This window comes from Motacilla alba, chromosome 12 (genome assembly GCF_015832195.1).
Source record: "Motacilla alba alba isolate MOTALB_02 chromosome 12, Motacilla_alba_V1.0_pri, whole genome shotgun sequence".
In the NCBI taxonomy this organism is placed as follows: domain Eukaryota; kingdom Metazoa; phylum Chordata; class Aves; order Passeriformes; family Motacillidae; genus Motacilla; species Motacilla alba.
Window position 1 is genome coordinate 36,451 of NC_052027.1, and position 26,811 is coordinate 63,261.

At 42.3% G+C, this 26,811-nt stretch overlaps 1 protein-coding gene across 1 annotated transcript in view; it reads left to right on the plus strand.

Moving 5' to 3' along the window:
• Positions 1-388: 388 nt before the first annotated feature.
• FGD5 (FYVE, RhoGEF and PH domain containing 5) overlaps positions 389-26,811 on the plus strand; it is a 78,341-nt gene continuing 51,918 nt past the window's right edge. Inside the window, exons 1-2 of the mRNA XM_038148920.1 lie at positions 389-552; positions 8,091-11,034. Of these exons, the coding sequence (XP_038004848.1) occupies positions 540-552; positions 8,091-11,034 (2,957 nt within the window). The 5' untranslated portion in view covers positions 389-539. The remainder of the gene's footprint in view (positions 553-8,090; positions 11,035-26,811) is intronic.

Consider the following 26,811-nt stretch of genomic DNA (forward strand, 5'->3'; position numbering starts at 1 on the left):
GGGGATGGAGAAGAGGCTGAAAGGGACCACGTAGAGCGCACAGGGGGACCAAGGGCGGTGGAAAGGGAGTGGGGACACGAAGGGGGGGGGGAGGGGAGGATGGGGGGCACGCGAAACGGAGGCCGAAGGACCCCGCCGCGCCTTTAAATATTCGCGCGCTTGGGCACCCGTGCCGCATCCATGTCCTCCACTCCCCGCGGGGACCCCCGGACTCGCCCCGCGGCGGGCGCTGCCTGCACGCAGTCGGTCCTGCCCCGCCCGGTCCGGCCCCGCGCGCCGCCGGCCGTGCGGGGCCCCGGCGCCGCCACCGCCCCCCGACGGGCCGCGCGCGGGGCAGGGCGGAGGCGCGCGGCGCTGACCGCCCCCGGCCGGCACCGCCACCCGCCCAGCCCGCCGTCCGCGTCCGGCCGTCCCGCTGCGCTCCCGTGCCCCCGCAGGGGCTGTAGCGCCGGGCGCGGCCTCGAGGGGCGAGGGCGGCGGGGCCCCGGGGCCATGCGCTGAGCGCCCGGAGCTGCCGGCGAGCGAAGTTGAGGTGGAAAATGAACAACGCCGGTAAGTGCGCGGGCCCGCCGGGAAAGGTCTCTGCTTCTGGACATCTTTTCCCCCGGGGCCGGCAAACGCCGGGCGGGCTTCCTTCCTCCGGCACTCTCCTTCCCTCGGGCCGGCACATCCCATCACCAGGATAGACCCCCTGCCCAGGCACAGCTCCTCCGGGGCTCGCGTCCCCCTTCGTCCCGGCATCCCTCCTTCGGGGCCGGCAGGTTCTGGGCCGTGCCGCTGGGGCTGACACCTCTCCCCCGGGCACCCTCCGTCCAGGGCCGGCCCACCTTTTCCCCGCGATCCAGCAGGTGCTCAATGGCTCCCCGAGGCTGTGAGTGCCCCATTGGCTGCCCAGCCATTGAGGGATCAAGGGTGGGCGAGCTTGGGTGTTCCAGGGACAAACAGGCTGGCTGACCGGCAAGGCTGCGCTTGCTAAGGGACGGGGCTCTGCGCCCATTACTCCCTCGGATACACTCAACCGTTCACGAAGTTCCTAGGGAATCTGCCGTGACTTTCTTTCCAGGAGTATATTTTTGGGTGAAGGTAATGTTTTTTGTAGAATTTGGTCTCTAAGGCAAACCCAAACCCTTCCTCCTCCTTTCTGTTAACTTTTCAGATTTTTCCTTAATGGAAGCTGGGAAAGTGAAAGAGACAGAATAAGGGAACAGGCATTCAACAATCAAAACATAAAAAGAAGCCGCTGGAAAATTGAGGCAAACTTTAAACTGTTCGCCAAGACTTTCTGATTTTCAGGGATGAGGCATGTGTGTGAAAAGCGTAACGATACAGGAAACAATTATTGCTGACTGGAATTACTGAGAAAAATTTAAAGCTGCTTCTAGAATCAAAGATTAAGAGCAACAGATCTTTTTTGTTCGCCCTAAAAATTGCCTTTGTGTTTCCTTGCTCCAGGTAAATATTGCTGGGCACCTCACTTGCAATGTATGGGTACATCCCATACATCGTAGGTTGGACTCGATGATCTTAGCGGTCGCTTCCAACCTCATTATTCTGTGTTCCTGTGATCCTGAAGCCCAGAGATTTTACCGCTACATACCTTGCCCTACAACTGTTCTGTGTTAGGAAAGTGTGAATCATTGTTTGCCAAAGCATAGTAACATAGGATTGGAAAAGCTCTTTTCTGTCAAACCCAGCACTCCATTGTTGTATCACTGTGTTATACCACTCCTCTGAATTTAAAGCAAAAAGGTTCTCCTTCTTCTAGTAGTCCTAAAATCTGGTGATATTTCCATTCTGTTTTCTGATCCTGGTCTGGATTCTGTCCCTCCCAGGAGACAAACTCATTTGAAAATGAAGCCAGCCAAAAATAACTTCAGCAATGATGCTCCTACCTCTCTTTCTTCATGTCTCCATTATTTAAAACAGGCCAGCTTTAATCTACTCCTGTTGTCAATGGAAGTGCAGGATAAGGAATATTAGATGTATCCATTTGTAAAGACTTAAACTTTATTAGCAGTTTTTATTTTTGAGGAATGTAGGACCAAATGGGACTGCCTTCATTATCAAAAGCGGCACCCATGGTTACTACTGCTTTTAATAACTCCTCTAATTATATCCTAAACAAAAACTTTTCAGGTAGCTCTCCTACTACTCCTGGTTTCCAGACCAGATTCAACACCATTTATTCTTGTGATTACATTGTCCTTTTGCTTAAAAATAGTTCTTTTCCTCTTCTGGTGTTTACCTCCAGGTTGTATTTATAGAGTGCTCATATCCCTTCTCAGCCTTTGTTTTGTATGTTTGCACAATGCAAGGAATGTCTCCCCCATCAGCGCAAAGCAGAACTTCCTACTGAATCTGAAGGAGAGGGATATTTATTAACTGGTACAGCCTGGGCACCAGCGTTAGGCTATCGTCGTATTATACTAGGTAATGCATAGCACCAGTAAGCAGAGTCATATGTGCAGGCATATATGGCAGCCTTGATCCCACAGAACTTAAAATAATGACAGACTCAGAACAGGAAGGGAGATATGGATTATCCTCAGAGATGCAAAACTGATATGAAAAGATGAAGCAATCCACCCAAGGCCACAGGAAATCTGTGGTACGAGACAAGAGACCAGACCAGCTTCATATATAGGAATTACTAGCCTCTAGTAATTTTTTTTGCCAGGTGCTGAGATGATGTAAAATGAAAAGTGTACAGACATTAGACTCCAGATTGTTCAGAGATACAAGCAGACTGTATATTCTCTCAGCTGCTACTGAAAGTGATATAGGAAAATATGCTATATGGACCTGTCAGAGAATTTTAAACATCTTCTTTGGCTCCTAGGAAGCAACATATGAAACAACAGGTTGTCTGCCTCAGTGTTAAGTTACTATTGTGAAAACAGAGCCAAACATCGCAAACGCTTACAATTACATTAAAAATAAATGTATGGTAGTGGTTTAGAACCAAGATTATTTGTCATGTACATGTGGGTTTTCATTGCTGAGTTCACCAGCAAGACTTACATGTACAGTCTGCTAGAGACAGTGAAAACACTGGAGAATTTCTAGGATTAAGATGGTTTTGGTATTGAAACATACCACTTCCTGATTTTATTGCCTTTTGATTTTTTCTCCTTCTCAACACTGTTTCACTGTGGAATATTATGCTGTTGTATTATATTTATAGATGACTGCGGTAAAGCTATATAGTAACAGAAATTTGTAAGGTATTGATCTATATCCCTGCATCATAATGCATTGATCTAATCGTAGAGGATGTGTTCCTGTAACTGTACATAGCAGCATTTTAGTTCTGCAGAGTGGGGTGGGCTTTGACAGCCCAGCTGTTAATATTGCAGCTATGACTTTTAAGATGATAAAATTCCTATGGGAATTGTGGGGACAGTTACTAGTGACTGTAGGTCTATCTTCACACTGTGGAGCCCCCTCTTGCTATATGCAGAGTACCTTTGATCACAAGAACACATACCGATAAGACAGATGCTTCTCAAAGGTATCAGACTTACAAAGAACATGAAATACCATTTTCGTAAATATCTGAGGCATTTAGGGGCCTGCTGATTTTGACCTTGTGTTTCAAGTTCCTGAAGTCCAAATTCACAAAAGCCATGTAAGTATCTAGTACCTGTTCAAGTCAAACTAGTACCTGAATCCGGACCGAAACCCTAATTAATATTAAGACTTGCAGTCCTGTATCGTTTGAAAATCCTAGTCTGAGTACCTTTTCCATTCCAAGTGACTCCCATGCAACTGTTTCCACTTCTTATGTAATTTTTGTAATCTCAGACTTTTCTCCAGTAGTGTGAAATAAGTGATGCACTTATATGCTGTAAAACAAAGACAACTATTTCTGCATCAAATATTGCACAATTAATAATATAGAAGAAACAATAACAAATTGAATGTTTCAATGGAAGAAGCAATATTAAGTGCTGGAAATACAAGCTAGAGATATAAGCAAGGCAGCACTAACTGGAAATAAGGGCTTAATTTTTTGAATGAACAATTAATTACAGGATTAAAATATGGTGATACTAAGGTGTATAGTCTACCTTTTGCTGACTTTAGACCAAAATCTTCTAGAAAATCTGTTTTAACTTCATTCTGATATAGCTGTGTGAAATTATAAAGCTCCTGATCAGAGCTGAACAGGACTTTCTCGTGTCCTTGTCTGGATAGTCTCCCTCTACCTCTTGTTTCTCAGACACTTTCCTGCTGTGGATTTCAATCCCTTCTTCCTGGGCAGAAGCAGTGGCAGACAAGACTTGGTTTCTACCGGGATTCTCAGTTTGGTGCAGTCCCATCCCGCTGTTGCAGTACTGTCCCTTCACCTGTCCTGTCACTTCCACCCAAGAGCTCTGCAAATCCCTGAACAATGCATTTCTGCCCTCTGTCCTCAGTGCCTTTACCATTTTAACAAGTGTCTGAGTTAATTAGTGCCAAAGGCATGGAGGAAGCACAGGTCCACAAAAGTTTGTTGGTCAGAAAAAGCTACTTTCAGCATCTTAAAAGAGGCCTGAACCGGATTGCAGCACCAGTCAAGGCTGGAACCGGTATCTGCACTCTGGAGCTGTGTACTTTCTTGAGCCACTAGCAAAGACCATGGCCCCGGGACATGTCTACATATATCCAGGCAAATGTGAAACCTCAGTGTTTAGTTAGTTCTCGGTGGTGATGTTTTGTAGGTATGGTCCCTTATAAATCCTAATTAAATTCTAGGCTAAATTTGAAATCCGAAATTAGAAAATATTTGAAAGCGGGTAGTTGTGGTATTTCTGGTAATATACTACAAAATGTACTACAAAACATAGTAACATACTACAAAACATATATTGTTTCAAAGAAACACTTGAACAGTGAAGGCTGCCTGGGTTGCTTGCTGTTCCAGGAGAGCTGTACCAGGTGACCTGCTAGACTGCTGTTGACTGCTTAGAAACTTGGATGGGAGGAGACCAATGTAATGTAATTTCATATGGATCATGGCAGGAGTAGAATTATGCAGGGTTGCCTGAAGGAAGGTGGGTAAGGAGAGGAAGCGGTCCTTGTCAGTACAAGGAAGCACTGAACAATAAGGGGAGGAGCAGGCTAAAGGAATTTGTATTCCCCAAGAGTTTCCTTTTAAGCACAAGGTGGGTGTGTCTCCCTCCAACATAAAATACATCCTAAAATAAACATGCACAATTATTTGGGGGCATACACATTACTTATGGTGCAATGTTGTATTTAGAAGTTACAGCCAGAACCTTGCTCAGACAGCAAAGGAAGCAGAAATTGAAGCAGAATGAAATTGTGATAAAAAGCAAGAAGCTGTGGTTTCTTTTGTTTGGGTTATTTTTTAAACAAATGCTTGCACTCCTCCTGCTACCTCTTCCTCACACTGCCACCAAAGAACAAGGAAAATTGTTTAAGGAGACTCACAAAAGGCAAGATCAATGCACAATGCAGCTAGGAAAAAAACTGTGTAAGGAAACACTAGTGACCAGTAGCTGGCACAAGTGGGTAGAAGGAGGACATGACAATGCCTATTACCATACTGTGAACAGGGTCCATTACCATAAGTTCTCTTCCAACAGAAGTGTTACTGAAGGTAGCAGAAGGAAAAACTCAAGATTATTTGATCCTTTTGCTGTAGAAAATTATCACTGGAGGGAAGGTGGGTAATTGTTTAAGTTGTGTTTCTTTTAAGTGGATGTCTCCATAGTTATCTTACTCAAAGGAAATGAGTTCCTGTCATTATTTTATTTCAAATTTGTTTATACGACAAAGCTTGGAAGGTCCCGGCATTCCCTAAAGTCTAGTCTTTTCCTCATTATTCACTGTTTCAGTACAGACACTCTCTGAAAAGAACAAGGATGAGAATGGAGAAAGTTCAAGATTTGTCACATTCCAGGAACAGACTAATATTTGTATCCTACTCTTGGATATGTATTCCTAGGAAGGGCCGGGCACTGCAGAAAGTGGTGTAGTACCTCCAAAATGATGGGTTTTTTCTTGGAGTTAGTCCTAAAAATGTCTTATTGTGGTGGTAAAGGTGTAAAGACTAAGTTTTAGCTAATAACAAATTCATTCATTTTGCTACCAGAAAGTTAGTTTAGGATGTTCCATGATTTCAGTAACTAATTTAAAAATGCAAAAGGTGGCTCTCGCTGGGCCACCAGGCTTATGAGATACTAAACCCACTTCTATTGCCTCCCTGTTTTTAACTGGCAAGAGTCTCCAGTACTCTACAACCTTCAACTGCTGCCTGCAAAAGAAGCAATGTTACTTCAGCAAAGGTGGAGTGTTCAGCACGTAAAGTTTCTGACTTAATGGGCAGGGAAAAACGAGTTACCCGTTCTGTGATTAGACAGACACCCGGCAGCCTAAACCAGCAGTGGATATTGTGAAACACCACAGTAACTGCAGACTGGTGAATACACAGTTCTCTCTCCCTCTTTTTTCATGAGTTAAGTCTCCCACATGCAGCTGGATAGGATAAAGCTCCAGATACAGAATAATTCTTAAGCGGTATATGCTATAAGGCACCTGCTTGTAACAGACTTTTTATTCCTTCTGGGCTGAGATCACTGATTCAGTTTTTAACTTAGATAAAATCTCTCTGGTGTCTCATAACTCTAGAAAGACTGTTTTCTGATTACATCAGAATGCCAAATTGTCAGCTTCTTTCTGTGTGTCAGAAGAAATTTCAGGAAGGTTAAGAAGATCAGAAGAAACAGGCTTTTATGTTTCCCAGAGTCTAACCAAACAAATAGGCCAGTATTATTTCAGTACAAATTACTCCAATTATACTAGGATAACAATAAGAAAAGTACCGTGCCACCAAATATCGGGACAATCAGAGAATCTTTTCCAAGCGGTTTGCATTCAGTATTCCTTTATTCTCAGTACAGTGCCCAGCTCAGTTCTAACTGTCTGCACTTCTACGTATCCAAAGTCTGCATTTCAAAATGCTCTAAATGCAACAGCACAGTAGCTACACTTTCTGAAGCTCATACTATGATTTTGGATAGGATTACACATAGGAGCAGTGTCCCAGCTTTTGTCTTTTGAGATGCTGTTCTTTCTTGTGAGTTGTGCATGAAGATTATCCACAAAGAACTGTTTCTATCTTTGTAATGATGAAATAGTTTGTCCTGTGCTTTTCTTTACAACGGAGAGCTCTCCTTTTTCCACCACAATGTGTAAATTAAAATTATAATTAGAGATTTCTGATTGCTTAACTATGTAATTATCTGTTGATGGCTAGGAAGCAGCAATAGGAGGAAGCCACTTCTCCCTACTTCTTACCATCTGTAACCATTTGTTACGCTGGCTTCTTCACACTACCTATTTGATCTCATAAAAAATCTCACAAGGGAGGATCCCTATTGCTGCCTATTTATGCAGTCTTTCAGCATTTCGTTTAGTGTTTGAAGAATAATAATTTCAGGACCAAGACAGCTGGAAATGGCTGTGCCAGGCAAGCTACTGAGTAAAATGGTGATATAGATATGATTTAATTCACATAGCTTCAATCTAGTTTATTGCCAGTCTGCTTGATTTCCCCTACATATGTGTCAGCACTACCAGTAGAAATACAAGGCTGGCATTATGTTAAATACATAACAATAAATGTATTTACATAAATACATTTAAAGTACATTTTGATGTTTAGAGAAGTTTGTATCTGCAAGGGATCCTGGCATTTACAAGAGGAATGGAGGATCTTTTGACTAAAGGGCTGAAGAAGCTATACACTGAAAACATAACTTGAGTTTAAGCCAGTAACTCTGTTCATGTTTTGGGTTAAAGTATGATATATCCTTGGCTGCGCAGCTGTACATCTTTCCCCAAGTGTGTTAGGGCTGCATATAGTTCAGTTCAGATTTGACCTTAAACTATGCTTACTGGAATAGCTACAGTGTCATGTGAAGAGACAATCCATATGCTTTGCTCCTTAAGTTCTCTTTTCAGCTTTTTGTTGACTGGACTACTGCATTACGAGTCACTGATAAAGTGTATTGCAGGATATAGTCTGCTGACTTTAATAAGAAACAAAGATGACTAACGTGACCTTTGTCTCTTTTCTCCAGAAATCTCAAAACCACCATTAGCACCAAAACCAAAGATTATTGGTCATCTTTCTCCAGCACCTGTCTCCAAATTTTCTCCTTCACTGCCAAGAGCTGATATTCTTCATCACCCGAACTCTGTGTCTAGGGGTCCCAAACCACCTATTGCTCCCAAGCCAAAATTCTCAGCTGACACGGAGGGCAAATCCGGTGTTTCTAACAGCAATAATTTAAATAAATGTGCAAATGGGAAACTGGTGTGTCTTGATGGAGAGCTGTGTGCAGGAAGCCAGTGCAGTGCTGATTGCCTAGGATCTGAGGCAGATGACGAATACATTGTAGTTCCTGAAGCTCAGCTGCCCAGCAAAGACTCTAATGATTTGGAACATGAGCATGATCAAAACCTAGATTCCTCTGTGGAAAATGAAGTCTCAGAAACTCCAGAAAAGGTAGAGAAGGAAGAAGATAACATTGCTTGTGATGAGAATACCAGTAATCGAGAAGTCATCAAAGATGAGCACCATAACTCTTCAGATACGTCTGAACCAAGGGAACCGGACTCTGAGAAGTCATCCAGAGACTGTGACCAGTCCAAAGCGCTTTGTGAGGAGTCCTTAGATGCCCCAGATAGGGATAACAATGCTACCAAGAATGTAGATGAAGACGAGGATGTTGTAGGTGATTGTACTGAAACCAAAAACAGCCAAGAAACTTCTTACAACCTGGAACTGGTCAAGAACAGTAGTGATTGTGAGACTGACAGTGATAACATTTTGAATAGACATGAGAATCTAATGGGTGATACTTGTAGAGATATTGCAATGCCACTGCCTGCAGATGAATCAATCCCAGCTTGTGAGAAGGTAGGGCAAGAGGAGGAGGAGGGACTGCCAGAGATTTTAGAAATGGCAGATGGGTGTCTAGCACAAAATGATGACCGCAGTGTGCATGCAGAGCTTGATTTGAACATGGAAGGGGACTTAGAAAATGATGACTGTGCAAGCCCTGACATGCTGCCTGAGGAGGCCAGTGAAGAAACAGGTCCTGACTTAGAACTGTGTGGAGATGAACCCGGTGCCAAAAGTGGTTTAGCAGAGTTCATCCATCAAGCAGCAGCTGAAGAGGAGGAAGTAGACCCAAATGAGCACAATAATACAAACACAGGAAATGCCAGTGATGGCTGCCGGATCACTGAGAGGAAAAGTGAGAAGACATCAGAGGTAGCCTTTGAAGCAAGCAAAGACTCTGGGAAAGAGGAAGAAGAAACTGTGAATGCAGAGAATATGGATGACGGGTGTCAGGTTGCACCTTGTGAGAATGAATGTCACAAGGAAATATCTGTGGAACATTCAGATGAGAAACTTCAAACAGAAGAAGCCTCTCTGCATGAAGATGGCATGATTTCTGATAGTCTGCCTTGTAGTCTGGGGATGGAGCCAGAGCTAGAAGCTGTAACTGTTGAAGAGCATAGTGAATATACTGTGGAAGCCTCTAAGTCAGATGAGTTGCAACTCAAAGACAATGAGGTGGAAGCAAACAGCCTCAGCCAAAGTGTCCCAAGTTCGCCTCAAGAGGTCCCACTTGAGGACGACTTAGAAATCTGTAAGCACAGCAAAATGAATGTAGAATGTGGGACCAAACGTGTTTTGCATGAAAATCTAGCAGTCCCTGAAGTGGTAATTGTGACTGATGAATCGGAGGAAAGAGAAACTAGCAGTGATTCCCTAGATGATCCTTATGTGCTTCCTGAAGAAAATGAAATTGTCCATGATGTGCAGACTGATTTAGGAGCTGATCACAGTAAAAGGGGTGAATTAGGCATGGATGGTGAAAACAACTTGCTGCCCATTGATCGTAAAAGTATTGTCACTAGAACACGATCTCTCTCCGGAAGAATGCCAGGCTATGTCCCAGAAACTGTTCCAGAAGAAACTGGACCTGACACTGATTTACCTTCTTCGCGAAATGGCTCTGGGACAGAAGACTTGAGCAATAATTCCTTTTCATTGGAAGGAAAACCAGTGGAAGCCAAAAGGGCTTTACCAACCAAGTCAAGACGCTTTCTTTTATATCCTCGATCTTATTCTGTTGAAGGGAGAGAGATACCTATTTCTGTTTACAGAGAAAGTGATGCCTGTGTACTGGACGGTGTTAAAATGAAAAGGACAGAAGACAACTTGTCCTTGCCTTGTGTCAATGGTTCCTCAGGTAGTTTTTCCCAGCAAAATCATCTCTCATCATGTGGCATATCTACTCCATCCTCAGTTGTTGATATACCACCTCCATTTGAACTTGCCTACATCACCAAAAAGCCAATCACTAAAAGTTCACCTTCACTTTTGATTGAGAATGACTCACCTACTAAGTATTCCAAGAAAAAGAAATCTTCTTTTAAGAGGTTTCTTACTCTAAAGTTCAAGAAGAAAAGTGAAAATAAAGTTCATGTAGATGTTAATGTTTCTTCTTCAAGGTCCTCATCAGAGTCCAGCTATCATGGGCCTCCTAGGCTGATGGAGCTGGAAGGAAGGAGCCTAAGTAGCTCGCCTCAACTAAAATCGCATGTGGGTAAGCTCCGTGCATCTGAGTCACCCTCAGCTGTTCTTTTCTATAAGGATGGTAAAAGAAAAGGAACGCCCAAGTCCTTCAGCAGGAGTGTATCAAGGGTGGAGTCCTTCGAGGACCGGTCCAGACCTCCTTTCATGCCACTGCCACTAACGAAACCTAGGTCTATTTCTTTTCCCAATGCCGACACATCTGACTATGAGAACATTCCTGCTATGAGCTCGGACTATGAAAACATACAAATTCCTCCTCGGAGATCCACCAGAGCAGGAACTTTTACCGAATTTTTTGAAGATCCCAGCAGGGCATTATCTGCTGCTAATGAGAATGATGGCTATGTGGATATGAGCAGCTTCACAGGCTTTGAGAACAAGCAGCAAACCACAGACCAGGAAACAGAAAGGTACTGTAATAAATTATTATGTAAGACCTGCTAGCCTTGGCCAAACGAGCAAGGCCTTCCCTGTTAGGTATCATAGGCAGATTCTCCATGTTGGCTGACTTACACCCCTCTCAGGAAATGCTTACAAGAAAGATTGGAAGAATACAAGATAAGCCTTTATCAGTGAAAAAAATAAAAGACATCAAATTAACTCCTTACTTTGTAAATGAATACTGGATCTGGATCCTATGATTTGCAGGCAGAAACCAAAGAATATTCAAAAATGTTTGGTTTATCCAGTGGATCTAATTTTTGTGTCTGGCAGGGGAAATGGGGAGAGTGTGCTTTGTTCTTCAGTAAGAAAGGTTTCTGACTTTTTGACTGAATGAAAAGAGAGCCTATGTGCTGGAAGGGGTCCTGCTTATATTTTTAATTCCTGTCAATTTCTCAAAACAATAATATATAATAATTTATGTTTCAAAGTACATCAGCTAAATATAGACCAGAAAATCCCAAATCATGAACTAATCAGACTAGACAGTGAATTTTAGAAGTTGCTTTAAGGGCTATCATGGCCCTTGGACAGAGCTGCTAACTTAAAAGTTATTTAAATAGTTCTGAAGTCATATGCACTGCTAACATTAATAACAATCTTTCACCCCATCGCATTAGGTTATTTGCAAACACAAAAATGGTTTTTTTCAAAGGAACATAGGAGCAATGCATTCAACACCTTTGAATTTGAACTTGCTGTCAAATTATAACATACAATTAGCGGAATGCAGAGATGTAAATAAGAAGAGTGTTTTCTGTTAAGTCCATGTTTAACAGGTAATGAGGTAACAAGGTGCAAAGCAAATGAATGAAAAGGAATGTCTTTAATGCAGTTGCATTTTGTTAGAGCTGTATGAAAAAGATAAAAAATCTTAGAAGTAAGGTTTTCATGCCCATTTGCATCCATCATTCTCTAAAATATTTAATATTCGTGTTTCTTTGCAACATTTATTTTTTCTGGTCGTCTCTCTTGTCATTGTGGATGGAACAAACCATGGGCATTTCACAAACCCCCCTTAGGGTGTAAAAGAACTTTTCTTTAACACCTCTGAATGAGTCTTGCAAACCATTTATAAGACACAAATGATGTGGGGTAGTAAGACATGGGAAAAGAGAGTACATCAATGCTTAAGCAGTGGATCCAAATGCACCTGAAGCTGAGGGATGTAGAACACAGGCCTGTGGTTTAGCTCTTTGGAGACAATGGCTACCTGCAGTATTGGGAGCTCCAGTGATGCTGACACAGGGACATGGTGGAGTGCAGTGCAGCTTCACAGCACACACCACCACATCCCCAGAGCAGCAAAAGCTACATTACTCACTTGCTTTCAGTGGTTTGCATTTTACCCAGCACACTGACATTTGCTTTTGAAAAAGCCAGACAGCTCTTTGTGTCCATAAAACACCACCCATTGTAGGTAGTTCTTGAAGAACCAAGTTAAAAATATTAGGACTACGTCAATTGCTGTGACTTGGGCCCATTTATGAACTTCCTGTGGAAGCCTGTAGTTTCAAAGGGAGAGCCAATCCAAACTGGTTCAGGAAGTCTCGAGGTCAAGGCATGAACATAATCTTCAGCTTGCTGCTTGTTTTGTGCATGCAGTTTTTGCCACTGGAGGTGAAATGAAGGCTAGGCTCCTGTACAGCTCCTTTATCAAGATAACCAGGGTGGAGGGGAAGAGCACCAGGCAGACATAATTACTGCTGAGATAGCTATTATTTGCTGTATTTTGTCAGCATGTTTTGGACAAAGACATGCCTGAAAAGCTTTGATGAAATGTAAATACACATCCCGTGTACATAGACATGCAGTGGCATAACAGACTTGAAGAAACAGCGTAAGGCCTAGTTGTAAAGCAAAGCAAATTGTACAAGCAGGCGCACCTATTTACACATGCATACATGATGCATGGACATGGATGTTTTATTTGTTGCTAAAGTAATTTGGCCTAAAATGCCTTGCCATGGATTTTAAGATTTCTACTAAGAATATCTATCAAACATACCTCTACCAAAATGGGATAAAAATTTCTTAGAACTGCAGCTTGCTCGTATCCAGAGGCTTTTTTCAACTGATTGAGAGTACAAGTGTGTTGGATTAAACATTTGCAATACATGGGTTTTGAGCCCATGAACTTCTTTTTTGTGCATTCACCTGTAGAGCACTTGTGTTAAACATCTGGTGATACCTTACAGAATTGCTACGTTTTTGATGAATAACCAAGTTCAAGTCTTCTATCACTCTTCAGAGAACAGTGTTAAAAAAGAGTGTTACAAAAGATTATTATAAACCAGGAACCTTCCTTACTGTGTATGACTGGGGAACAGCAGGGCAGGAGGGGAGTTCACAGAAACTCTCTGATTTCACAGAAACTTCTCTGAGAAGATTCACCGTTTAAGTTTCTTGCTTAAAAGGACAGACATCTGAAGTGTGCTGCTATGCAGCCATCAGGAGAATCCTAACAGCAATACCAAGATTTTAATCAGCTCTGAGAAATACAGTTGTGGTATTACAGAATCACAGGGTTGGAAGAGACCTTTGAGATCATTGAGTCCAACCCGTTCCCTAACACCTCAACTAAACCATGGTACCGAGTGCCACATCCAGTCTTTTTTAAACACATCCAGGGATGGTTACTCCACCACCTCCCCAGGCAGACTATTCCAGTACTTTATCACCCTCTATGTAAAAAACCTTTTCCTGATATCCAGCCTATATTTCCCTTGATGCAGCTTGAGACTGTGACCTCTCGTTCTGCCAGTTGCTGCCTGGAGAAAGAGACCGACCCCCACCTGACTACAACTACCCTTCAGGAAGTTGTAGAGAGTGGTAAGGTCACCTCTGAGTCTCCTTTCCTCCAGGCTAAACAACCCCAGCTCCCTCAGCCATTCCTCATAGGGCTTGTGTTCCAAGCCTCTCACCAGCCTCGTTGCCCTCCTCTGGACGCGGTCCAGCATCTCAACGTCCCTCCCAAACTGAGGGGCCAGAGCTGGACACAGCACTCGAGGTTTGGCCTCACCAGTGCCGAGAACAGGGGAAGGATGACCTCCCTGCTCCTGCTGGCCACACTATTCCTGACACAGGCCAGGAGCCATTGGCCTTCTTGGCCACCAAGGCACACTGCTGGCTCATGTTCTGTTGGCTGTTGACCAGTACCCCAAGGTCCCTTTCTGCCCAACCACACAGTCCCCAGCCTATTAACACCACAGGGGGTTATTGTGGTAAAAATGCAGGACTTGGCACATGGACTTATTAAACTTCATGTTGTTAGTCTCTGCCCATCTATCCAACCTGCCAGGTCTCTCTGCAGAGCCATCCTACCTTTCAACAGATCAACACACATTCCCAGCTTGCATACACTATCATGCATACATAGCACAGCCTCAGAGAACTGCCTCTACTCAGACACGACGTGCTGGATCTCACCCTGGCTTTGTTTATGAGAAATCACAGTCTCATATACCTCCCAGGAAATGGTCCAAAGACCTCAGCAGATGTTGGCTTTATTAGCAGATGTTGGCTTTATTAGGAGATGGACTCCATTGTGGTGTCTATTTTAATTATCAAATTACAGTGCAGAAAAGAAGGAATGTGTACTGATCGCCCTCTTCATGTCCTGAGGGCTTTTATGCCTGGGTTGACTTCTCTGTCTTCACTGATTTCATTAAACGAACCAGAAACACATTTCAGTGGGGTTACACAAGAGGAGAGAGTCTGCTGTGCAGAATTGTCCTGGATGATGATTATGAAGCTAGAAATGCTATTGGTGTGATTTAAGTGATGCTAGCATCATTCAGAAAGAAAGCACGTGCTGCAGACAGGGTGATAAAATGTTTGCAATGGTCAGACCTTTCCCTGTCAATAACATGACATGCTATTGCATGCCTTGTTCTATGCATACCTTCCTCCTATCCCACCCCCACTTGGAGCCTCCCTGAGAAGATTAATTGAAGGAGAGATTGCACATTAGAATGCTGTAGCCTTTCCAGAATCCACTGCTCCGTGACATGGGGTATATCTCTAAATTAGATTTGTAGCAAAAGCAACAGAATGCTATTGCATTTTAAATGCAAATCCAGTCTAGTAGTTTATGTTTTGTTGTACCACCCAGCAAAGTTATTTATAGTGCACAACACATTCTTAGTTATCCTACAAGAATTCTTCTTTTAAAGAACCCAAAGAGGGGTCAATGTAAAAACTCCCTCTAAAAATTTGGTGTTCCATGGCATACAACAATTAATTTTACTTCAGTCGACCAATTAGAGTTAATGGATGGAAGAACATATTTAAGAGGCACTGTTTGTTTTGCCAAGAACCCTCTTCAAGAGCTTATAAAAGGATCCTTTCACTTGAGTAATTGGCTGGATTAATTAGATGCTATCCATTAAAAGCCTAGAGCAAACAGATTTAGACCTATTGTTACTGAGCACTTTTTGGTGCTCTGTCTGACTCGTGCTACACCAGCTTTATCAGTAACACAGGGATACTCAAACTTCTTTTTCTCAAAAGAAATACAGCTAGGTACTGATGAGCTGAGACAAGAGATAGTTGCATATATCTGCTGCACAGTCTCCATCCAGCTATTCTCAGCTATTCTCCCAAATTAAGTATCTCTTCAGTCTCTTGGTAGTTTGTCCCTATGCCTTGAATATGTTCACTAAACTTGGATATTAACCCACTGCATCCCCCTGATGGGCCCTCAGGGCAGGTGGACCTCATCAAGGATAGCTAGTTTGGTGTTTCTGATGAGAGTTTCTTATCCTCTTACATTTCAGGTCTCAATCTGCATTCTTAGTTCTGAGAGTTGGCTAGAAGAACTCAGAAAAGACTCTTCTTTAGCACACATGTCTACAGAAGTAATGGACTGCATACAGTACAACACAACTTTGAAGTCAAATCTTCTGGTCCTTAAATAGAAAAGGGCAGTATTTGAGGTAAAACTGGGCACCTCAAAAATCTTTCCTTCACTCTTTCTACTTTCACATTGCTAGCCTTAAAAAATCCAGACACTGGCAGTGAGATAAAACTACATCACAGTGAATACATCCAGGGTGAAGAGCCTCAGTGAGAGTGACATATATTAGGTTGTCAGGACAAGTAATTTATCTTGCCACTTGATTGCAGTTTTAAGAAAAAGCATTGCTTCAGTGGCTAAAAGAGAGATAAAATATGCGTGCCTAATTGAAAAGTCCGGGGAAAAAGCCCCAGCAAAATAAAGGAATTCTGTAGTTCATGACATTTTTCTGATTGTTTCATTTGCAAGTAAAAAAAAATAGATACTGAAGTAAATTCTGAACTAAACCATATTTTTGAATTGCAGAATTAGGATGGTTTTGATTTTCCACAATTATTTGGATTTGGGAGAGGGGGCAGAAGTACTTAATGGATTCATCCCAGCCAAATATTTTTACAATTACAAATCTATGTCATTTTTAATCATTCCAAAGCTGATTTTCCAATTTAAAAAAAACCTCAGCCAAAAAGTACAGCCAACTCTAATTTTAATCTGAGAAATGAACCTGACCTCTTAGAAGACAAAGGAGAGCACTTTCCTTCAGCCCTACAGATTAGCAGTTAAGCTCTGTTTCTCTCCTTCTGGAAGTACTGTTTTAACAACGGGGTGAATCTCTGAAATGCAAGAAAACTGAGTTCACTTGATCCTAGCTTCACTGCTTTTTTTCCCCTGGTTTGTCCTCACATTTGGCTGCATGGTGTTGATAAAGCAATTGATCCTGGTGGCAAAGGGAAATAACAACTTGCCTTCCATCTTAAGAGTCCTGGAGGACTGAATGTCCTCCAGGGCAGAATGGTGTTCATTATGTTGAACTTACTGTGAGTATTTTCCATGGAAAGTATGGAATAACGAACTGGCAACAGAATGAAAAGAGAACATAAAGACTCTGGTACCAAGTTTTAGTGTCTAAATTACACTGCCAAAAAATAAACAAAGTAATAATAATCAGGAGCATATCCCTAATCGCCAGTCTGTGATATGTGCCATGTTAACAGTTTCATTTTGTGAAATGTATCATCTTTTTCTAAGAGGATCCAGGACTCATAGTCAGAAGAACATTAGTAAACGTGTCATAGGTGGAAAAGTGACTATATAAGTGGAATCTGGATGATAAATGATACTATGTCAAATACTCATGTGGGGTACATTTGTACCTCTGAGGATGTGAACAGCAATTTGTGATTTGACTGCTTTGATGATTTGTGCTAGAACCTGAAATTAGAATGAGCTGAAACATTTTCCAAAAGGGAAACATTCACAAAAGAGTTGTATGTGAACCATACATCTGTTTTGACAGAATTTAAAGGAACTCCTATATGCTGTAGCCTAAGATATAGAAAACCTAGTCTCCGCTTCTCACACGTCTGCTTTTCCAGACCACTTTGAATGAGTCAGCAGTGGTAGTTAGATTATGAGTTTCTCACAACCCAATGCCTAAAACACCAGCCACAGGGAGAAGGAAATACCTACAGGTTTTGGTCACAAGACCCAAAAATGGACACAGTCCTGTTTCATTTCTAGAACATCTGAAATAATTTCTTTTCAGTTGTCCGAGGTACAGAAATAAATTCCTACACCTCAGATGTTGCAGCAAAGAAAAACAGTGCCTGGTCAAGTTCTGTATGAACTGAGCTAACACTTCAGACTTTGCAGTAATCAGAGTTTTGCATTCTACATTCTGCCCTCTTGGGCACTCTTCTTCTGCTGGATCTGAGAGACAGGTATTGTTACTGCATTGAAAGGAATCTCTTGAAGCAATACATTACAAGTGTCATTTCCATTTTGGAAATGGCAATTACAAACCAAGGGTGTCCTCCCATTCCTAATGTCAGTCTTGAAATTCCATGTTCTGCCCTTATTCTGCTATGTGCATAACCAGCTGTTATTCTACTTATGCATGAATGAAATTTAATTCAGTAATACTATAACAATGATTAGAGATAATTCTTATATTAGGACTCATTATTGTACAAGGTGATTGTAACTTCACTTCTAAGCAAGGTACTATTTGTAAGAAATTAGTATTTTGTTTATCATAGCAGATTCCGACTTCGTAAAAAGTATTGTTGCCATGTTACTGCTACTTTTCCTAATTTTGGAAAAAAGTATGCTTTTTTGAAAAGAAAGAAAAAACCCCTGAAAACTGTTATTACCTGCTTTGTAGCATCATTTTCTCTGAAGTCTAAAAGGCTCTAGAAATACTAATTTGTAGCCCAATACAACTCTAAAAAGCTTTTTAAAAAGGCAAGGTTCTCTACCACAAAAAACCAACGTGCTTCTGTCTTCCACCAGTTCTGATGTCTTTTGGAATCAGATGCCAAGAATTCAAATTTCTGTTAATAAACAGGTCACTAAAAAGTCTGTCTGCAGCAAATGATGATTGATTCAAGTTCAGTTTTGTGTTTGTGTTTCACTGACACAATTTCCAAGCTGGCATCCTCCTCTGAGTTTTCACAACTGTTATCACTTATAATTATGTTAAACTGGATATTCTGAAAGGATTATAATGAGTTACATCCATTTGCTGCTATGATGATCACATTTGCCTGACACCTAATCACATCTCATCCAGACTAGATTCCAGAATCAACAATGTAATCCTGGCTGTACTCTGAGTTTCAGGACTATTTGTGCAAAAGTACAGAGCAACTGCTGTAGTGTACAAACCTAGATTCACTGAGGAGGAGGACTCTTGAAAAGATATTCTAGTTCTTTGTAGCTCACTGTAGGCAATAAGCTCCTTGTGCAGGTATGAAACATATCTGGATGAGATTCTTAGCCATATAAAATTTTAAACCTGTTTATTATGCTTGTTGGATAGCAGAACTGTCCACCAACACAGAACATCTCCAGGGGATCCCTGTGTGGGACAAACGTGCCTTAGTTCTGCTTGGCTCCATTTGTGAAACTCCCACACGGTGATTGATGCAGATCTTTTTCTGAATTGTCCATCTGCAACGTTTTTATGAATTCTAATTCTTTGGGCAAGTAGTACTGCTTATATCTTTCATTACTGGTGTTCTTCTCCAGTGCGTGCCTTTGTGCAGAAATCACCGACTTGGCTGCCTGAAAGCCACTGACAGCCTATATATAACTCAAGAACCCTCACCGCCAGCAGAAAACAGCAATACTAGCAAGCATGACTGTTAAATAGTTCCAGGTAGATTTCTGCATCTCAGCGTGGCCATAAGAATGAAATCACTACTCTGTGCCTTAAGCATGGGCATAATCCTGGGGTACCCATCCCCCTCTCTTAAGGACAAAGTGAAATCCCTTTTAGTTTGCCGTAAACAGAAAGAAGTAAAACTGTGCCTCAAGGGAGATGGACAAAGCTCTGGTTTAGACCCTGTCAGGGATCCACAGTGTCCAAAGCCTTCAGTCGAACCTGTGCTCTAAACATGACATTGCTCTGGGATTACCCACCTTACACAACTAACTGCCAAAGCACAAAGTTAAGAAACATGCCAAAAATCAAAACAAATCATTTGTAGTAGAGCAATGGTTTCAGCTTTTCTTCCCAGACAGTGGTCTCCCCAGAGAGGCTGTACTCCTCATATTTTAGAGATGACTGTCGTGTGACCAGCTGAAAGTCACTTCTAACTTATATTTTTTCCTTCACTTTATTACTGAAGTTCTAGGTGGTTGGCTTATTCTGTCACTGATTTATAGAGAGGAGTAAGTCTTACAGAGGGTTGTGTGAAATCACAGGTGAAATGCTGCTTGCTCAAAGATCACAAACACAAAGTGAGTCCACTGAAGTCAGGGTGAATCCTCCCCAGTTTTACATCATTGTGACCAAAGTCAGACTGTCACTGAGATAAGTCATTTTATAGAGGAGAATACGGCAAAAGTGTTGGGTGGTTTCACAGTCAGAGGCCATTTGTACTGTGACTAGGGATTACTCAGCAAATAATTTGAAACCTATCCTGATAATTGGTGGATGTGTTCCTTGTTAGCTTCTGTCCCTTGACAGAAACGCAGAATGGAATTTCAACATAACGCAGATATATGGTGTGCATGGTCTGGGAAGGAAAAAGAGTTTCACAGCACAGTAATTCTGTCACTGCCAAGCACTCAGGTCTTCATTATGCCCACCTCCCTTGCATTGCAAGGATTCAACATAGCAAAAGGTTACCTCAGAAAGGGAATGATAGGGTGATGATTTAGCAAGGGAAAGAAGGAAAAGAGAAGCATAAAAAGAATCTTAAGGGAAACCTCTCCTGGGGCTGTTGGATATAAAAGCTCTGGGATGTCTGTGAAGCTAATGATTTATTGAAAGTAAAAGCTCAGTGGTGGCTGACATGTGATGTGATTAATACATTCAAAGGAGTCTCTAAAGGGTAGAGCTGCCTTTAATAATATATTATGTATTATCGGCTGCCCCATTGTACCTTCTGGCACGGTGGGGTGCTGGGTGTGGTGCAGCTCAGCGTCAGCCCTTGCTAGTTCATTGCCAGGTCATCTCTGGGGAGGAACTGTTCCCTGTTTACAGGAAATGCAGGACAAGGGCCGAAGGGCTGGGCTGAGCACAAGCTGAGGCCACCACAGCTCACTGCCTCTCTCTCATGCCTGGGAGAGCAGGAAGGGGGCATGCCACTAGTCCGAGGCCCGAGGACACTGTGTTTTGTTTCCAGGCATGTCCAGCATTTACTGCTGCTTTGTTTTACCTAGTGTTTTAAAACCACGGGACTGGGGAGAGTAATGGTGCTCACAGACAGCAGTGCACCCCAGGGTACGTCACTGAACCCGAAGTGTGGATTGGCTACACAGGTGCCTCTAAGCAAAAGCCTCAAATCTATCCATCCTGGCACATCTGGGACATGGCTAGTGAAACCTCACTCTCACGCTTTCTTTTATCCCTTCTCTACTGATAGCACCCCAGGCTGGGCCAGAGGACATTCCCTAAGATGAAGCCCAAACACCTTTTGCTCCTCACTTCCTGCATTCCCTTCCAAAACTAGACCTGCACCAGCACTGTGGTTCTCCAGGAGCAATGTTTGAAGCTGGGAGAGTTTTGTCCCTAAAGTTGTCTGGAAAACAGCAAAAGCCTTATGCACCTGACCAAAAATCCTCTTCCCCTCTCCTGTATTCTGTAACACAACAGTGCAAGAAAGAGCAATATTGAAATTGAAATGCTTGTGGAATTAGAAGGAGCACCTTTCTGGCCTTGGCAGGCAAACAGCATATGCCTCAGAGTGTGAAATGTGATTATCCCTGTGTTACCTTGCCTTGACAGGCGTGTATGTTATTAGCAGGCATCATGTCTTTCTTGACCTTTTCAGACTTCAGATACAATATTTGCCTCGATGATCTGCCATAGGGAAGTGACTGGCTAAACATATGCTGCACTAACAGGCATTTCCTTTTATTTGCTTTAAATGCATTTGGACTTTATTTTCCTTTATTAATAAGCCTTCCTTTTGCAGAATGAATTAAAACAATCATTTACAAATTGATACAGGGAAATAAATAATCAGTTTCAATACAACAGGGTACTTCAGCACCCCATTGCATCTCCCAAATTACTCAATCACTGCATTGAGTTCATATTATTTTAGTTTTTTTGCAATAAGAATGTCACTGCCTGAGAGTTTGAACTAGTAACTACTAGGCTTGGGACTTGAGATAGGGATAGGGATACTGCATGCAGAAAAAAAGTGGGATTCAATCCTCTTGGCCCAACAGTGGAGGACTGGGGTCTTTGCTAGTGTTGATTATTTTTCCTTCCCACTGGATGATATCAGTTTTTATATGTGGGTTTTGCATAACCCATCTGTGTCCAGGTGAGATTCTGGTCTTGCATCCAGTACATTATAATTAGTTACGAGCTAAGATTTCTGTGACAGGGGAGTTTAAATGTGCACAGGGTGGGGTCTGTGGATGGAAAGGTTATGGCAGCAATTTAGTAGTCATTTGTAAATTTAGCATGCGCAATCTGAGTTTAAGTGTCAAGCTCATCACCACTCAGCTGGCTTTAGGCAAGATCCACTTGTAGAGGATGTGCTCTACAGAGAAAGAATAAGTGTACCTTCCAAGGCAGTTCATATAAGCTTGCTTTGCTGACTCAGGTCAAATAATTGCTAATGCAAACACCAATACACACAGAAAAACATTTAGGGTCATAACTGTCGTTCATTTCAGAGCTTTGGTGGATCTAGGTCTAAATGAACTCAACACTGCAGCCATTCTCTCTTAGGCAAATATTTGAAAGGATTATCTTTTAGCAGTCCAGAAACACAGTTTCGCTAATGAATGGATGAAACATCCTAGACAAAAAGACATTCTGTTACCCCACAACAGGCAGAGCAGAAGTCAGTGCTTACCTCAGAAACCCAGACAGTTCACTTTCTTCCTGTTGCCACTGTGTGTAAACATTGAATATGGGGAGCCCTGTGGTGATAATTACTGACAAAAGCACCTTTAATATACTGGTTCCACTGTAGAAATGGAACCAGAGATGTGATTTCTAGCCTCTTCTACTGCGTTCTTCATCTTGTGGTGAAATCTTTGGCCAAATACTGTTATGATCTTTACTTTCAGACACTTTTGAAACCATAAGAAATTTTCAGAAAATACATTGTGGGCTCTTTGGCCTTCAAGTATATTGGTGGTAATTAATTTGCATCATCAAATTTGCAGTTTGCAACACACACAAAGAAAACAACTATTCTCTCTTTCCCTGTCCTGACACTGACTGGGAAGATAGAGTGAAAGACCACAGGGAGGCAGCAAGGAGGTAATCCAGGTAGTCTTGGTGTCTGAATGCTGAACAGATACCTGTTAACCAAATGATGTCACAGCGGTTGAAACATCAGCACAGCCTGGACACTGTTTTTGGGACACATTAAGCAAGGTATCCTTTGCTGACCTCTTGAGTTTTATGAGTTGGGATCATCCTTTAAGCAGTATGTACCTTATGGAGACGAATTATTAGTTCATTTGAAATATGAACACAGCAAAGCTTCCTTAAGTGCTGCACTTGTTCATACCCTTCTTTAGGCTGAAATACATTGAAACTTACTTCCAAAAGAAATTAATTTAGTCCAGGGAAAGTAATTCAGGTTGACTGGTGATGATAATTATTGATAAGCCACCCAGTGTCTTTCCTCTCCAGAAATTACATTTTGTAAAATGGAAATCCAATTTTAGAAGTCCCCTGTCCTGGGACAGACACAAGAAAATGCTGGAAGTGCTCGTGAGCTGTAATGGGGTAATCTGGGTGTCCTCACTGGCCACATCACACTTGTTTTGATCTGAGATGAGTTCAGTCACAGGAGTTTCCCGCTGACCTGCTCCCTCTCCTATGATTAACATGGAGGGAATCTCCCCCTCTACTCTGTCCTCCTGAGACTCCAGCTAGAGTACTGCATACAGGTCTGGAGTTTTCAGCAAAAGAAAGGCATGGATCTGTTAAAATGGGTCCAGAGGAGTGAAAAAAAAAAATGCTCAGAGGGCTGGAGCACCTCTGCTATGGACACAGGCTGAGAGAGCTGGGGATTTTCAGCCTGGAGAAGAGAAGCTTTTGAGGAGATCTCATTATGGCCTTCCAATACTTAAAGGGGGCTTTTAAATAAGAGTGAGGGTGTCTTTTTACATGGGTGGATAGTGATAGGACAAGGGGGAGTGGTTAATGGTTTTAAACTAAAAGAAGAGAGATTTAGATTAGACATTAGGAAGAAATTCTTTAGCTAGAGAGTGGTGGGTTGCTTACTTTCCACCCAGCTGGAAAGCTGTGAAGCCCTCATCCTTGGGAGTGCTCAAGGCTGGGTTGGATGAGGCCCTGAGCAACTTGATCTAGTGGAAGATGTCCCTGCCTGTGACAGGGGGATGGAATGAGATGATCTTTAAGGTTCCTTCCAATCCGAGCCATCCTATAATTCTGTTCTATGATTCTGTGATCACTGTGGCACTAAAACTGCATGACATCTGAACCCTGCACAAATGCTTACTGCTTCAAGGAGATGCTGTATTGCTCTTGACTGATAAGCAAATTTCTAGCACACTTCCACTGTCAGCTGCAGAATCCATTGCCAGGTAGAAATAGGCTATAACTCTGTCCCAACACACATGATGATACCTTATAGGCACTAGGGTGGATCTACTGCTCTAGCATTTGAAGGGACATTGCCAGCATATTTCAACAGCCTAACCAGCTGCACTTCAGATGTACAAGAAGCCACTTGGTGGAAAGGATGAATACTCCACAGGTATCATAAAGCATAGCTGAGTGGTACTCTGCAAGAAAGAGGACTCCCCTTCTCCCCTCATTATTGCTGCTGGGGCATAGACCATGAAGCAGAAGGCAAGTGAGATTTATGAGCCTTTCTTTAGGATGCGTGACTTAATTCATTGAAAGCAAACTGCAAGCAGTCTGATCATTACTGATACAGAGAACTTATATCACCCCAGTGGAAGTCACAGGCCTTAAGTTTAGATTTTCACCAACTCAGATTGTTTTGTTTGGTTTTCTTTGTTTGTCTGGTTTGGTTTTTTTTTGTTTTGTTTTTTTCATGCAGTTGGTGACTCTAAAGAAGGAAACAAAACATCACTCAGGAGCGTGGCCAAGAGATGAACATGCAGCCAAGTGCATTTGTATTGTTTTGCAAACAAGAACACATGCTGTTCATAGGCATTTATTATAATAACCTTGGCTGGGTACTTTTGCCACTGTTAAACCACCCACTTAAATCCTCGTATCTCATTAAAGCTGACTGTATAACTTCTAAAAATTGTAAAAAATTGATGTGATCATTGCTGAGGAATGGGCTAGAATTTGCAAGGTCATTTGAAGGACAGATGTGAAATTAAAAGACAGGTATGCATCTCTTTTAGAATTGTACAATCAAGCAAGAGAAAATACAGTATTTGTCAATTTGTGAATCATGTTCTGTGAGCTCATACCGATTGTGTATCTCAGCAATGCTTTCTCATGCATGCACCATCTGTGCTCAAACTTCCCAGCCTGAGTTCTGCGCGGCTCACAGGTAGTAGAGACTTGTGTCTGGACTTTATTTAAAAAGCTCTAGTACAATGATTAGTTCAGCTTCCCTCTCTGTGATGGCTTCACCTTCCCCTCAGTCACTGAGGTCACTTGAGGTCAAATGCAAGCATACTACAGGGGCAGGATAACCAGAGAGTCTGTAGACTCCAGAACACTTTTTCTGATGTAGCAATACCTGTGCAGAGGCAAAAGTACACAAATAACTAACAGGGTGCATCCATACAGCTTCTCCCTGCTCTGTACCTATCAGAAGCTCTAGTAATTATAATGTAACTGGTGCTAACTACAAAGACTTTTGCTGCACTGTATCCTCCTGCATTTATTCAGTCAATTGAATGTCAGACTGTCCTCGAAGGCCCATTGCTCCCTTTATTGTGATGGCTTACTCTTGGAATGATGACAGACAATGGCTGAAGGAGCAGTAGATAATGTTCTACCAATCTGTTCTCATCCAGCCAAATCATTGCTACAAGGAAGAGAATTAGTTTGGGATTGCTGTGTCTATTGAGATACTGCAAACTCTTGGACTATCTCTTCCCTTATTCTTCACACCCACACTTTTATTTGCATCTTCCATTGCATTTAAGTTTATCACTTCCAGTAAGCTCAGTTAGCAGTGCTTTTAATGAACTAAAGAAAAGTATCACTTAGCCATTCCTTGGCACAATTCAAGCCTTCAGAAGCTAGGTGTGCCAGGAGATCACAGGAGTATAGACATAAAAGATGGATGATGACATGTGAGTTCATTGGATTAAGTGCGTGCATGGTATCAGGAAAGGTGTACTTCCCAGGAGCTCCTGTGACAATACAGAACAGTCTCAGAAGTTAAGACCTGAGTGCTATTGGAGTGGTCAGAGAAGAGGAGAATGGAGATGGTGGCACAAATATACCCATGTCCAGGTGAGATCTATAACATTTTGAGACTTCTCTTTAAACTTTCATTGGTGCCACTGGGATGCAGGTCTGTTGCAAACAAAGCCCATGTAATAGTTTAGCAATATTGCAAGTTCTGCTACTGTATGAACCTTTAATAATGCCATTCATAATGATTACAACACTGATATCCTGAGGCATTCTTCCCAAATTATAATGTGTTCTTATATCAACATAATGCAGTCATTTATCAGAGAGAGAGAAAAGGAAGGAATACCTTAATTTCATGTCCTCATGGGACAAACAATTACAAACTGCAGGAGGACTGTGTGAGTAAGGACTGAGACTGGCTAAATTATTAATAAGTCTCCTGAGCTGTTCCTGTATTTTTCTTGCTCTTGTGCTGAGGTCCCTTTGCTGCTGAAGCTCGATAGGTTTTCAAAAGTGTGGTGATGCCACCCACACTGAAAACCTGCAGATACGAGTAGACAATGGTGAGGAACAGCGTTACTGCTTGGCCCTTTGCCCAGCCATGACAAATGCACTGGGTGGCCTGTGAGAGCTCCTGGACTCTGCGCGTGAGGGGAAAGCGGGAGGCAGAACAGAAAGGCTGAGAGCCACACCTGCATGGGAGACACATAGCCCTGTTTGCAGCTTAGAGGTAAATGCAGATATGTAGGGAGTTTCCTTTCTGAAAGGAAATAAGAACCTGGTCAGTGACCTTGGGAGTCTCATCATTGTCCTCTCACATTAGCTCGTCTTTGCCCAGCCTTCTGTTACTCTAGTATTGGCTTTGATGCCTAGGGTTTGTTCACATCTAGGATCTCCAAGCAGATTAAAGAAGAATAAAGGGAT